Genomic DNA, 13281 nt, shown 5'->3' with positions numbered 1-13281 from the left:
GAAAGGATTCTCAAAACGTGATCAATGTGTGGCATTCTTCTAGCCTAATTTTTCAGGAATCTAGGAACAACAGTAAATAATAGTGGAAGGGTGATTGCCTCTGTATAAAGGCAATCACTATACATATATAGGCAACCACTGTTAATTTGGGAGCATGCACCTTCTTGACTTTGACTTTATGGATTTGTATTAATCATTTCAATGAATTTGTTGTTGTTTGCTTCATTTGTATGTTACTGTGTTTGCCTACCAATATCTGGATGTAGCGATTGTGATGTTTATTGTTTCTTTTTAATGCTTTCTGATTGTTGTGAGCCACTCAGAGCTCAACATTTGTTGTTGGAAAAGGAGAATAGAAATATTAAATCAAATCAAATGTTGAACTTTTTTTTTTTTTACCTCAATATTTGTTTCTTGGGGGGTGTTTTCCTGTAGCTTTGCTCAAGGACCACTAAAAGATGCTCCTAATTTAATTTGCACACCACACACTGCTTGGTACAGCGAACAGGCCTCACTGGAGATGAGAGAAGCCGCCGCGACAGAGATACGCCGAGCTATCACAGGTACACCAACTTCCTTGCCTATAAAAAGGTAAAGGACCCTGACAGTTAAGTCCAGTCGCATACGACTCTGGGGTTGCGGCGCTCATCTCGCTTTACTGGCCGAGGGAGCCAGCGTTTGTCCGCAGACAGTTTTTCCGGGTCATGTGGCCAGCATGACTAAGCCGCTTCTGGTGCAACAGAACACTGAAACCAGAGCAGTGCACGGAAACACTGTTTACCTTCCCACCAGAGCGGTACCTATTTATCTACTTGCACTTTGATGTGCTTTCAAACTGCTAGGTGGGCAGGAGCTGGGACCGAGCAATGGGAGCTCACCCTGTCGCGGGGATTCAAACCGCAGACCTTCCGATTGGCAAGCCCAAGAGGCTCAGTGGTTTAGACCAAAATAGGCCAGTTTAAATGTTATAGGTCCCATGAAGTGCTTGCCTGTACTAGTGCTTTATTTGGCACTACAGTATGTGCAGGTGTGGTCCCTGCCAGTGTTGATTGCACATGTATGTGCCCGTGCATAGTTTAAAGAACCTCTGAACATCACATCACCATATGTGGCACACCAGTCCTGGAAAGTGCAAACCTCTGCTTCCATAGACTGTGTGGAGGGGGGCAGTTGTGGTTAATACTTAAATCACCTACAGTGTTAACATGATTCTAGCAAGCTGTTTTAAATTATAATCAGTTGTCAGCTGCAACATCAGGAGCAATTGCTACATGAAAACCTACATTGAACCAAAGTGATGTTGCCATTAGTGGATTCTATGCCAGAACTCTCTTAGTTTGAGTGTCCCTATCCTATAACATCACCCTATTCCTGCACTGGACCTGCAAGTACTCCTTAGGGAGGCATAGCCATAATATTGTTACCTACAGTGGTACCTTGGGTTACAAACTTAATTCATTCTGGAGGTCCATTCTTAACCCGAAACCGTTCTTAACCTGAGGCATGCTTTTACTAATGGGGCCTCCCGCTGCCGCCGTGGCGCCATTTCCGTTCTCATCCTGGGGCAAAGTTCTCAACCCGAGGTACTACTTCCGGGTTAGCGCAGTTTGTAACCTGAAGTGTTTGCAACCCAAAGCGTTTGTAATCCAAGGTACCACTGTATTTGGTTTGTTGTTAGGTAAGTAGTCAAGATATGCTGCACTGTGTACTAAGCATTTATAGTTGTTCTGCTCTTCAAGGCAAAACCACAAGTGTGCTGAATGGCACTACTTTGGCCATGGAGATATGGTAGCAAATCATGTTAATGATGGAGCAAACTCCTAATAAAAGGGATGTGGACTTCTATCTAAGTATTTTTCAGAATAACTGAGAGTTTCACATAATCACTAGGGCTCCAGCATCCAATACATGCCAAACGTGTAACAGGCACTGCTATAGCATGCCTAATTTTATATTGTTTTAGGTGGCCTTCTGCATCCTTTCCTGTGTTTAATTGGGTCGTTTCTCTACCATTACCCAACGTGGAGTTGTATTGGGGAGAAATGCCAATGGGGTAGAGGAAGTTACGGTGCAATATCTTGGGCAGCTTTCATTCATTCTGGCGAGGTCTGCAGCCTGACCAGCAAACATCTGTAACGGGGCTGTAACAGGGCTTGTAAAGTGACTTGGTGCAGGAAAGGGATGGGAAATTATCCAGCCTTTCAAAACACTTTTATCTGGCCGCTGCCATTGTATCAGGGTGTGGCGAGGGGAAAGCACTGCATATTGTTTTACACGTAAGCAAATTCTACAGCAGTCCTTCCCCCCCCCCCCGAATTTTGGTGGGAAGTAAAGAGCTGTGAGAGTTAGAACGAGTGGTGTGGAAAACCTCAACTTGGATATAGCTTGTTGCATATTAGTTGGGCTGATTTGTGCCTGCCCTGTTATGAATTTGAATTGTCCCCTTCCTCAGGTCGGATCCCTGAAAGCCTACGAAACTGCGTGAACAAGGAATTCTTCGTCACAACAGCTCCTTGGTCAGTAATAGATCAGCAAGCGATTCATCCAGAGCTCAATGGTGCCACATACAGGTAAGATAAAGAACTCTTTTTTGGGGGGGAAACACCATACTTTGTAGTTCTCTACCCAAGAATGGAGCTAGAGAATGAGATACACACATCTTTGTATAGGGCTCAGGTAGGGTAGCCCTTCAGCAATAGTGTATTCAGGTTTCCTCCACAGAAGGTGCTTCCTTTATTCTGGGAATACTATTCAGAGATAGCATCTCCACAGGTATCCCGCTGCACAGAGACCCCTTAATAATGCCACTATAGAGTCACTTTGAGCTTCTCTGAAAGGCCTTTCTGCTGTTTCAGTCTTACTAACTCACCCACTATTTACCTGACAAAAGGAGCTTCCAGAAGTCAGTTTCAGCAAACCAGCCCTTTAGGTTGGGGGGGGTATAATCAAAGTGTTCCTTAAGGACTTCAAAGATTCTTTGTAGAGGTAGGCCACCACTGTAAATGAATAAATACCGGTATATTGATGCACTGTTCACCCAGCACAGGCTGAAAGGTGGAACATTAATTAACTGTAGGGCACCCCCCCCCCAATGTAATGTTTAGGGGTAATATATTACCTAAGTTTAAGTCTAGAAAAAGCATGAGAGATGTGGAATGGTTACTAGGCAGGGGTGGGGTTTTTTTGGCTGCTGGAAATGCCAATCAGTCCTTTTAGGGCACTTCCAGACGATTGTTTCATTCAGCAAAAATGTGCAGTTGTCAGTAGCTTGTTACAAGATAATTTAGACATCCCTTGAGACAGTGATTTTGTTGCAGGAAAAGCCCAATTGGCTAGTGCCCATGATTTCACAAGCCCCCTCTGTTCATGCACACGCCCTCCCTTGGATGTTTATGATAGCCCTCAAGCACCAGACTATTTGTGCAGCCTTCAAAAAGAGCAGTAAACAGGAGGCAAACCTCTGCAGATGAATTTGTTTCCCTCCAAGTTTTAAATTTCCTGTGTGTTTAGGATTGCAGAAGTTATGGAATTTCCCTGATGGATCCCAGTGGGGTTCAATGGACCCCTTTTCTCTCCACCTCCCTTTAACCAAGTAGATAGTCCTCTAGGGCAGTTATGAAAATTTGTGCTCTCAGATTTCCTCCATGTGCACTAAAGGTAGGTATGTGTATAGGATATAAAATGGCTGTGAGTTTTTCTGGGATCCCCACATGCATGGATAGTGTGCCTGTGTGGAGAAGGATCCCACTCAAGCATAATCTGACATTTTAAAAGCCAGAATTTTTGTTTCACTTAGGAGACATAATCCGAAGGGGCAGACATATTATAGCAAGAAAAAAAATGAACCTTCATGAACTACAGTGGTGCGAATGCCTTGCAAGACGGAAAACCCGCTAGACGAAAGGGTTTTCCGTTTTTGAGCTGCTTCGCAAGACGAATTTCCCTATGGGCTTGCTTCACAAGACGAAAACGTCTTGCGAGTGTTCCGATTTTTTTTCGCTCCCCCCCCCTTTTTCTAAGCTGCTAATAGCCTTTTAGCCACTAAGCCTTTAATAGCCGCTAAACCGCTAATAGCGCTAATCCGCTAATAGGGTTGCTTCACAAGACGAAAAAACCGCTAGATGAAGAGACTCACAGAACAGATTTTCGTCTTTCGAGGCACCACTGTAGTCTCTCTCCATCTAGTGTTTGGGTCAGAAGAGCTTTTAGACTTCACTGGGCTTCTTATTTATCTCCTCCCCATTTCATTGCATACTGTGTATACTAGTATTTGCATTTTTGGGGAGGGGGACTTACCTGTGTCCAGCACAAAACCTTCCTCTTCCAAGGTCTAATCTAGCAACCTCTCCTATACTCTTACAGCATACCTTCAGAACAGCTTTTATTCTTTTCTCTAATTAACTTTGCCTCACAGGTACATCTGGTCTTTTTTGTAAACTGTTATCTACCAGCATCTCTTCTTTTACACAGTGTTGTGTTTCTTCTGCACTTGTGTGAAAACCCACACAATGCTGCTCATGAACACACTCTGTTCAATACTGAGTTTCAGAAAGCAAGGGCTAGGACTGGAAAATAGGTGTGTGATATTAAGTAAAATCTGAAAAACTACTCAGAGTCTAGATATCCAGTACCTGTTGCCTTTTCCAACTCCTTGCTCTTTAGTGTGATTAGCAGAAGTAATGGAAGTATACGCCAGCTTGTTTATTGAACCTATTCCATGTAGACTACAGAATTTAAATTCAGTATAGAATATATATCATCTGCCGTGTACAACCTTGCTTATGATGCATGCTTCTATTGCAAGAGGCTAGTCTTGTTAATCCCACTCCTTGAACAGAGTTGTATGTTAAAACTAAATTCACAGACTGAGAGCCAGACAAACGCAAGTTTGCTTCTGCTCACACATGGGGGCTTTTCAGCTTCCCACCCTTCTGACAGCAGTCCGACTTGGGACTTGCAGAATTAGCTGCCCTGCTTCATCTTGCAGGATTAACAGTGTGATAATATACCAGTTTTCTGCAATTTTCCTTATGTAGGGTTTCATTATCATGCATATTTCCCCAAAGCACAATTTCTGTTCTAGTATCCTAAAGCCCAAGTCCAACTTGTTTCATTCTCTGTATGTCATACTTTCTCTCTCTCTCTCTTTCTCTCTCTCTCTCTCTCTCTCTCTCTCACACACACACACACACGCTCTCTCACAGTGTTAAAGCTCTTTCATCTACACGGCCTGGTTAATGTGTTTAATAGTAATAATGACACGTGCCATGTTGATTTCTCTCAATTTCCCCCCAAACACTTGTTCACACAAGGGACTTTCCACCAACTCTGTGACAGCTTTGGTTTTCTTCTTTGAAGAGCTGGTCGGTGTGCTATTTCTCACTAGTTTGGGGACTCACCTCATTTCCTTCAGCAGGTACCTCTTGCATTCCAACTTGCTTTTGAAACTCAAATCTAAATGCCTCTTTTGAGCTTCCAGAACTAGCTATGCAAGTTACTTAGACTGTTGTCTTGGGCTGATTGTTCCCTCCGCCCCTGGTGATACAGATGGAGCAATTGATGAGCTAACTTCCTAAGGTCTAGACTGTAGCCCATTGTACAAATATAAGAGGTTTACAGCCAGACAGACACAAGTAAGAAGTGTTATCATAATTTAAGGGCCCATTCCAGCTCAGCAAAAGCCCAGAAGAGGCTGGTGAGAGGCTAGAGCCAGGCTGCCACAAGTCACATTATTGGGGTGGGGGCATGAAACTAGTCCTGTACAGGCACCATGTTCTCTATGTCATTTTATTGAAAGAGGAAACATCATTTTTTTGAATTGAATGTAATGTATGTGTTTAGGAAAGGGATGCTGTTATCGAACTACTGACATTAGAACAATGTCACATTCCATTTAGGTTTTTCTTTTCAGCATCTCCATGAGCCAGTCCACCCTTCTGCTTTGTACTTCAAAGGATTTTACAGGAAGAAAGAGATGATACCTAATAGCCAAAAAAACATTTCAGTCGCCCTCTGTGTCACTCAAATGAATTAACAGCAAAGAAGCCACAGTCATATTTTGTGTTCCGATATGTTTGACATCAATAAAAGGGTGACAGGACGAAGGGATGGCAGCAGCGGATTATTCATATAAGGCTGGTCCCTCAGCTGCTGAAATGTGCACTCTGCGGCTCTCTTTCAACACTGGAATCATTTTTTTGTCTCATACTTCAATGTGGGTAAAAGCAATGTGAAAAAAGAAGAGTTTGAAGGTGATAATTTATATTAGCTTTGATTCCCCCCTCCCACCCAAACAAATACTGCTCTTACAAACATACTTTGAAAACTTGACAGATTTTGCAGTTTAAAAAAAAGTACTTTCTCTTACCATACCGGGATAGCAGTGATTTGGCGATGAATGAAATTGACTGCTAGGTATTTCCCCCCTCCCCCATTACCCTTCTACTACCCCCAAAGCCTGTTGTTCTATGGAATGCTTGCATGTCTCCTTTTAACTAAGAAATCACACTCTTCCTAGATATCCACCAGGCATGGTGAGCGTTACACCAGGCGGCATTCCGGCAGCTATGGAAGGTATTATCCCAGGAGGGATCCCTGTTACCCACAATCTTCCGACAGTGGCGCATCCTTCCCAAGCTCCATCTCCTAATCAGCCGTCCAAACATGGGGACAACAGGGAACATCCCAATGAGCAATAGCAGATAATTCAAAGCACTCTGATTTGGGACCAAGAGACATTGGGGGGGGGGAGAATGACACATGAACTGACAGGAATTTGATACAAAATTTGTAAGGTTGATTTTGGACTGACGCATCATGTTGTTCCAGTGTTAACTACAAAAAAATGGAGTCAAGACTTGGGGAGGGAGGGGGAATGCAGACGAAGTCACCTGCTTACTGAAGCACTGAAAACTAGGATGCGATGATACATTACTGATCAGCTTCTGTTATTGTATGTTTAAGTTTCCTTCATCTTTACATCAATCACAAGAATATATATTTCTTCTCAGTCCCTTTGGGGGAATAGCAGGTGACCTGCTGCTTAGAGCAGGTCCAACAGTCCTAACAAAGCTTACATGATAGTAAGAGGAAACCATCATGTGACTTCAGCCCTTTCCTTCCTCACTTACCTGGCTCCTCCTTGTATAGCCTGAGGAAATATAACCCAGAGATGGGGGAACTGTTTTGCTTGTTGCAGTTATATATGGCCACTAATGTATTGGAGGGATGCTACTCAAGTTTAACTACCGTCATGTAGGACAGCAATCTTGGTGGGAAGAGGGGGGTAAAAGGCCCATGTTAACTAGCTGCCTCTTACCCACAGAAATGGATGCTTATTCTACAAGATACACTTAATAAAGTAGCTGTACACTCAATAACACGTGCTGATGATGCAAAAAAAAAGAAAAAGTGTTACGTTTCACATTTATACTCAAATATATTTTTCTCAGTTTTAAATCCACAGCTATTTTATTGAGTGGAAACGTCTTGGGCTGGAAGGGGTTCAAGACTAATGTTGCATTTCCTTATGTCTCAGGAAAAAGAAACACTTTTTATGGTAACTTGTCAGACTGTATGAACAAACCCACTTTTTTAGACATTGAAGTCTTCTTTTCTTCATGTGATATTTTATACAAGAACACTTCAAAATGTGTTATTAGATGTGACTGATTTTAACAAATCCTATTAGATTTGTATCAACTAGTTACATGTTATATTCATAGTCTTTTGTGAATCATCGCCTTTTTGTTGAAAAAGATGGCCTATTTTGAGCCTTTGTATGGGTACATTCCTGTTTCTGTGATAAGTTTTAAAAGCTGTCCCAAACAAAACAAAAAAACCAGAACCAATGGCTACCAGAAGTATGTTTTGTTTTAGTGTGTTACCGTTACTGTATTTGTTTATTGTAAAGGTGGACATATAGCGTTCAGTGCAGTTTTCAATAAAAAGTGACAATTTCTATAATTTCACATGGACCAGGCCCTTCATGTCCTTTACCCTGTACGAAATACTAACACATTTTCAGGTCCAACAAGAGCAAGCTATGCCAAAACCACCCTTCTCAATGAAAGAAGGTGATTGATACATCTCTGCAGTCAAGATTCCAAAACGCAATAAACTCTTCTTTTCAGAGCTGTGAGAAGCTCATGAGTGGTCTGAAGTAAACTAACTCTGCTCTTTAAAATAAATAAATAAATATACATCTACCCCCCAAAATCCTGTGTACTTAAAAAAGTTCCAAGCAAACCAACAAGACTCCTCTAGAGTATCTGCACCTCACAGTTCCAGCAAAAATCCTGTCTGAATATAAGAGGAGACCACAGTATGTCGGTTAATGGCTTGTTCAGACATTAGCTGGCACCTAAGACTTTACTCAAAACAAGATGGGGATGAACTTTCCACTATTCTGTGCTCACTCTCCTACCCTCATCACTGCAGAAACTAATGGGTACATTGAGATAGTCTCCAGATCTTGTAACAGATTTGAGGAAATTACAAGAGGTGCCCTGAGAGAGGTGAGGGAGAAGAAGTACCAATGCACAGCCCAAGTCCTTATGCTAACAGAGCTGCTTTGTTGGACGCAACCCAGAGTTTCCTAGACCAGAAGCAGGAGAGATGCAAGACTGCATAACTCCTAAGAGCCTGCTGCCTGCTTATTCTCTCATTTCAAACAGAATGTGGGAGAGGGGAGATCTGACCAAGGACTACTCTTCTCATCCGTATGAGGCTGTACCCTGCAAAGCGGCCCATGAAACCCACAACAGACTGGTTAACTACAAACTACTATTGTTTGTTGTACCAACTGTGGCGTTGGAAGCCTCTAATTCAAAATAGCTTTAGCCACTAACTCACTATAGGACCTATGCCAAGTCATTCTTCTCTCAACCCAAATTTACAGGATTCCTTTCAACAGCAAAGCACTAAATGTGCATCAAAAACACCATTAAGAATGATAATATATTTTTTTAAAAAACTGCAATCCTCAGAACACATTGCTAAGCTATGTGGAATAGAAGTTGAGAGCCATGGGAAGTGGAGAGAAAAGAGTAAAGCTGCCACCAACACTGACCACGCAATGAGTCCATGCAACCGTTGGGGCAGCGGCAGTAAAAGACAAGATGACTGGGATAGGAAGAACTAGGTCCAACCACAAATGTAATACAGATGTGATTTCATGGCAAACGCAGGCTGTATGACCTTCCCAACCTAACAGCAGTGTCCATTTGAAATGAATAAATAAGGACTAGAATGGAATTTGAGGGTAGGGGGGAGAGAAAGAAGACACATAATAATACATTAACAGACAAACTGAAAGCAAACCATTGTTACAAAACTTATATTTGTTTTGTTTTAAATTAATGGAAAAGCACATTACCAGCTTTGAACATATTCAAGGGAGTCAACTTCATAGCTGTGTCAATGATCTAACACTGCAATTATGAATAACTTACCATAGACACCAGTATAGAGCAATCAGGAGGAGGAACATTGGTGAGTTACAGAGAACATTTAGGAAGCCACACAAATGAAGGTGAAACAACATTTACACTGGCATTAGTGATTTTAAGAAGCTGCTATTGTTGGAACTTTGTTCTTAGACCAGGCAGTGGCATTCCAGATAGGCATAATTAATGTTGATGAAAATGTATACTTTCTAATAGGACACTCACATTTGAGGCAGACTCTGCTACTGCCAGTGAATCTGCTAGGAACCCCTGGTGCAAAATTTGGCTGCTTGGATGCAATTATCTTTGTATTACTTCCAGGTACTAACTTGAAGAAAAGAAAAGTAAACTCTCCAGTTAAAACTAGAGGCAAATGTAGTTTTAGAGGAGGCTGTAAGTCAAACTTCCATATAACAGTTGTGGGTGTGGAAGTCATCTTAGTACAGAGGACGTATGTTATTGAAGAGTTCTTAAAATGTTAGCGTGATTCAGGAAGCATAGGTTTATGCAGTAGAACAAAGCTTCAAACAAGATATTAAAAGTAATTAAGATACAAAATGGCAAGAAGGGGGAGCCATTTTGCTGCCAAACCATTCCTTTTTGTTTTACCACATGAAGTGATTCTTTTTTTCTAAGGAGAGGGGGCAGCAAATTTTGCAGTGCAAAAAGAACACAACCAAGCAATTCAAATGGATGAAAAACCACTACTTAAAGCAGGAAATATGTAATAAATTTTTCTAATATATCTCCACTACAGACTCAAGGTGGAACTTGCCCTTCAGCTTCAGAAATGGTGGTTTAATTAAAAAAAATACTACCTCAACTGTAACTTAGATCACAATAAGTGGCAAAGCCTGGACTTTTTAAAAAAAGGTGTATCAGGTTAGAGACCCATGCATTACTGCAGTGTTTGAGGCTCACCACAACTTGCTCAATTCCTATTCTCCAGCCCTGTAACAGCTACTGGAATTACAATCTATAAAACCACTAACCACCACTGATTATCATAGGGATGTAGTGAGACTACAAGAAGTGGTTTCAATGTTTCTGTCTGTGTATGTAGCTAGGAGACAGTAAAAATGCACATTATTGTGTTTTTTATTCCAGACAGCAGCAAACACTTTCATCCAAAAAGACTCCAAAAAATTCAGGCTTTGCTACTGCAGCAGAATAAAGATGACTGGAGATTCTGCCATTTCCCCCTGCTAGAATAGTAATGCTTACATTTAAGACATATGTATCGAACTAGAATCAGCTATAGATGGCAGCACAGTGACTCAGATCTTTTTTTAAAAAACTTCCATTATTTTAGGTAACTGACTCCTCCCACAAAAGCACAGCTTATTGCATTGGTCCGGGACTACGGGGATTCCACCACTAAGTATGTAATGTAGGCAGAAAAAGCATTTAGAAAACCTAAAATTAGAATTGCACATAAAAGCAGGACCTATTTTTTAAAAAGAAATCCAATTATTCTCCACCTTAGGAAATTTGACTCATCAAAGGTAAGCATGTACCTTTGCCCAATAATCTCTGCATGCACCAAAAGAGAGAACTAATGACCAAAACACATACAAACACATCCATCCTTTTACATTTCAGAGATCAAAAAGCTGAATCAATGTACTTCTTCAATGTAGTACCTTGAAGAAATTTCAGGGTAGGTTTGACAACAGGATTACTTTTGTAAAGTATATTTCAACACCATCTAATCCACATTTAGAAAAAGCAGCAAATTCTGAAGGGTTCCTATATATATTTTTACACATATGTAAATGTACGGCTCCTGTCCAGATTCTTAGACAAGGAAATCTATTTTGCAAGAGGTTCCTTGTCCTCATTTCCACCATCATTAGTCTTCAAAAAGTGCTTATCAGGATCTGCTTTATGCATACAAAACTATTCAACCTTTAGTGTTTTTTTAAAGTGAGGTTTTTGGATAGGCTATATCCATTCAAGATAGCATGGCTAAAGTTATCAAGTATAATAAAAAAAAGAATTTTCTACTGGAGAATATATTCTGAACTTATACTTTCAGGAAACTTACATATTCAAATGTGGCCACAATCAATCAACATGCAAAAAATTCCAAAGTTTACATACCAAGGAAAGATAATATACAGTACTTTAAAACAAAGCTTTAGAATGAAGGCTTTTAAGGAAAACTGCCAAAGTGCTTTCTCACTCGATTTTAATGACCAAGGAGTGCTCCTTAATGGAGGTGATTTTAACTTGCAGGGGAAAGGCTTGATAAAATAGTAATTTCTATTGTACAACTCACAGCAAGATCAGGTTTGGACAAAATGCAGTTTTTTCAGTTCAGTTTAGATGTAGCAGATTCCACACGGTAGTTAGCATATAGCTCTCTGGAACAGTACTTCTCTGACTACTTTAAGTATACTGGAAGGGGGGAAAATATTCCAAATAAGAGATACAAAATATTAATGAACAGCAGAGAATCCTTTACCAAAAAAACAACAACAAAGTTCACTCAATCAAAATGTATCATCCCTTCCATAAGTTGGTGTGTTTTTTTTTCCCCTTTAACATTTCATCTTCTTATAATGGGCACAAAGGTAACTCAAATCTGAATAAAAACAATGAACTGCTCATACTTTTGACTCACTCTGGGTATATGGCTTCAACAGAAAAAAGAAAAGCCACATCATCTGACCTGGGCATTAGGAAGATTGCATATAAAATGGGTCTGTTAGAATGCTTAGGAAGTGATGCAGAAGAACCAAGTTTTACTGTAAGTCTCAAAAAGAACAAATATTAATCTACTGTGTGCTTTTAAGTGCCCTTATTCAAAAGAATTTTTTTCAATTATTTTAAGATGCTGGTAATACTTTTTCCAATTACACAACTTTCTTACACAACTACATGCGGTACATTTATAGGCAGATGTACAACTGGAAAGAAAAATGCTTTCTGTCTTGGTAATAAAATTAGGGCTTTGCTTTTTTACAAACTGTAGTCCAACCAACGTAGCTGTCTTCACATATATGTTGAGCCTCTGAATTCTCCCCATGCCGATTAAAAATCTTACGCAGGCTGCTTCCTGCTACAATTAGGTCGTTGTGTAACAAATTGCTAGAGCACGCCCCAAGTGCTGGGGGACCTCACCACACATTATTCTCAGCCAGGTATCTCAATTTTATCATTCATCATCGTCGTCTTCATCTTCTTCTCCATCTGAAAGGGATGTACAGGGGCGAATTTGTCTATAGCGATCAAGCCATTTCTCTACCATCTGTGTTACCAGGGGATGGTTGCGCCGGCGAGAACTTTTCTGCATAGCAACTAGGACTCCACCCTCCGTCACGCAACAGTCCAGCCACTCCCTGAGCAGCTTCTCCTGTTGTTCCTCATTACCAATCTTCAGAAAAAGAACACAACACTTAGGACATGATTAAAATCAGATTAGTGACCACAACTTTTTTTTAAAAAAAGGGGTGCCCTGCAACATTTAAAGTGCTCCAGGAAGACTGTCTTAGGAAAGTGGATTTTTTTAAGGGACTATCTAAAGCAGTGCATAAATATCCTACTTTTTTCCTTCCTATAAATTAAATTTTATGTAACTGCCAGCTCTGTGTTTTACAAACACAAAGTATTGGAACTTTTAAGAATGCACACCCCACCATTAGGCAGACAGAGAATAAGAATAAATAAAAGTCCTATGCTTTCAGCTACTGTCAACTTTGCAGTCTTCTTTTAATAAGCATACAAATGAAATGGTTAAATATTATTAAGGGGTCTTGTAGCCCTTTTTAGGCTTTCAAATTTTCACTTTCTATTTACAAAGAAAAAGACGGAGACAGAGACAAAGAGACAA

The 13281-nt window shown here is 40.6% G+C and overlaps 2 protein-coding genes across 11 annotated transcripts in view; one reads left to right on the top strand and one right to left on the bottom strand.

The window, feature by feature from the left end:
* CTBP2 (C-terminal binding protein 2) overlaps positions 1-10733 on the top strand; it is a 212588-nt gene extending 201855 nt beyond the window's left edge. For 8 of the 10 annotated variants that reach the window (XM_082222749.1, XM_082222745.1, XM_082222746.1 and 5 more), the window contains 3 exons: positions 436-563; positions 2453-2570; positions 6518-10733. In XM_082222749.1, the coding sequence (XP_082078875.1) occupies positions 436-563; positions 2453-2570; positions 6518-6698 (427 nt within the window). In that variant the 3' untranslated portion in view covers positions 6699-10733. Of the gene's footprint in view, positions 1-435; positions 564-2452; positions 2571-5897; positions 6252-6517 lie in introns of all 10 variants that reach the window. The other 2 variants (XR_014219877.1, XR_014219878.1) reach the window with 2 other exon arrangements.
* The window catches only part of ZRANB1 (zinc finger RANBP2-type containing 1), a 41500-nt gene continuing 37540 nt past the window's right edge, over positions 9322-13281 (bottom strand). Inside the window, exon 11 of the mRNA XM_082222767.1 lies at positions 9322-12825. Coding sequence (XP_082078893.1) covers positions 12607-12825 — 219 coding nt within the window. The 3' untranslated portion in view covers positions 9322-12606. The remainder of the gene's footprint in view (positions 12826-13281) is intronic.

Source organism: Podarcis vaucheri (assembly GCF_965113315.1).
Source record: "Podarcis vaucheri genome assembly, chromosome: 5".
Taxonomy (NCBI): domain Eukaryota; kingdom Metazoa; phylum Chordata; class Lepidosauria; order Squamata; family Lacertidae; genus Podarcis; species Podarcis vaucheri.
The sequence above is the reverse complement of the archived record's forward strand: the minus strand, read 5'-3'. Positions and strand labels throughout refer to the sequence as shown.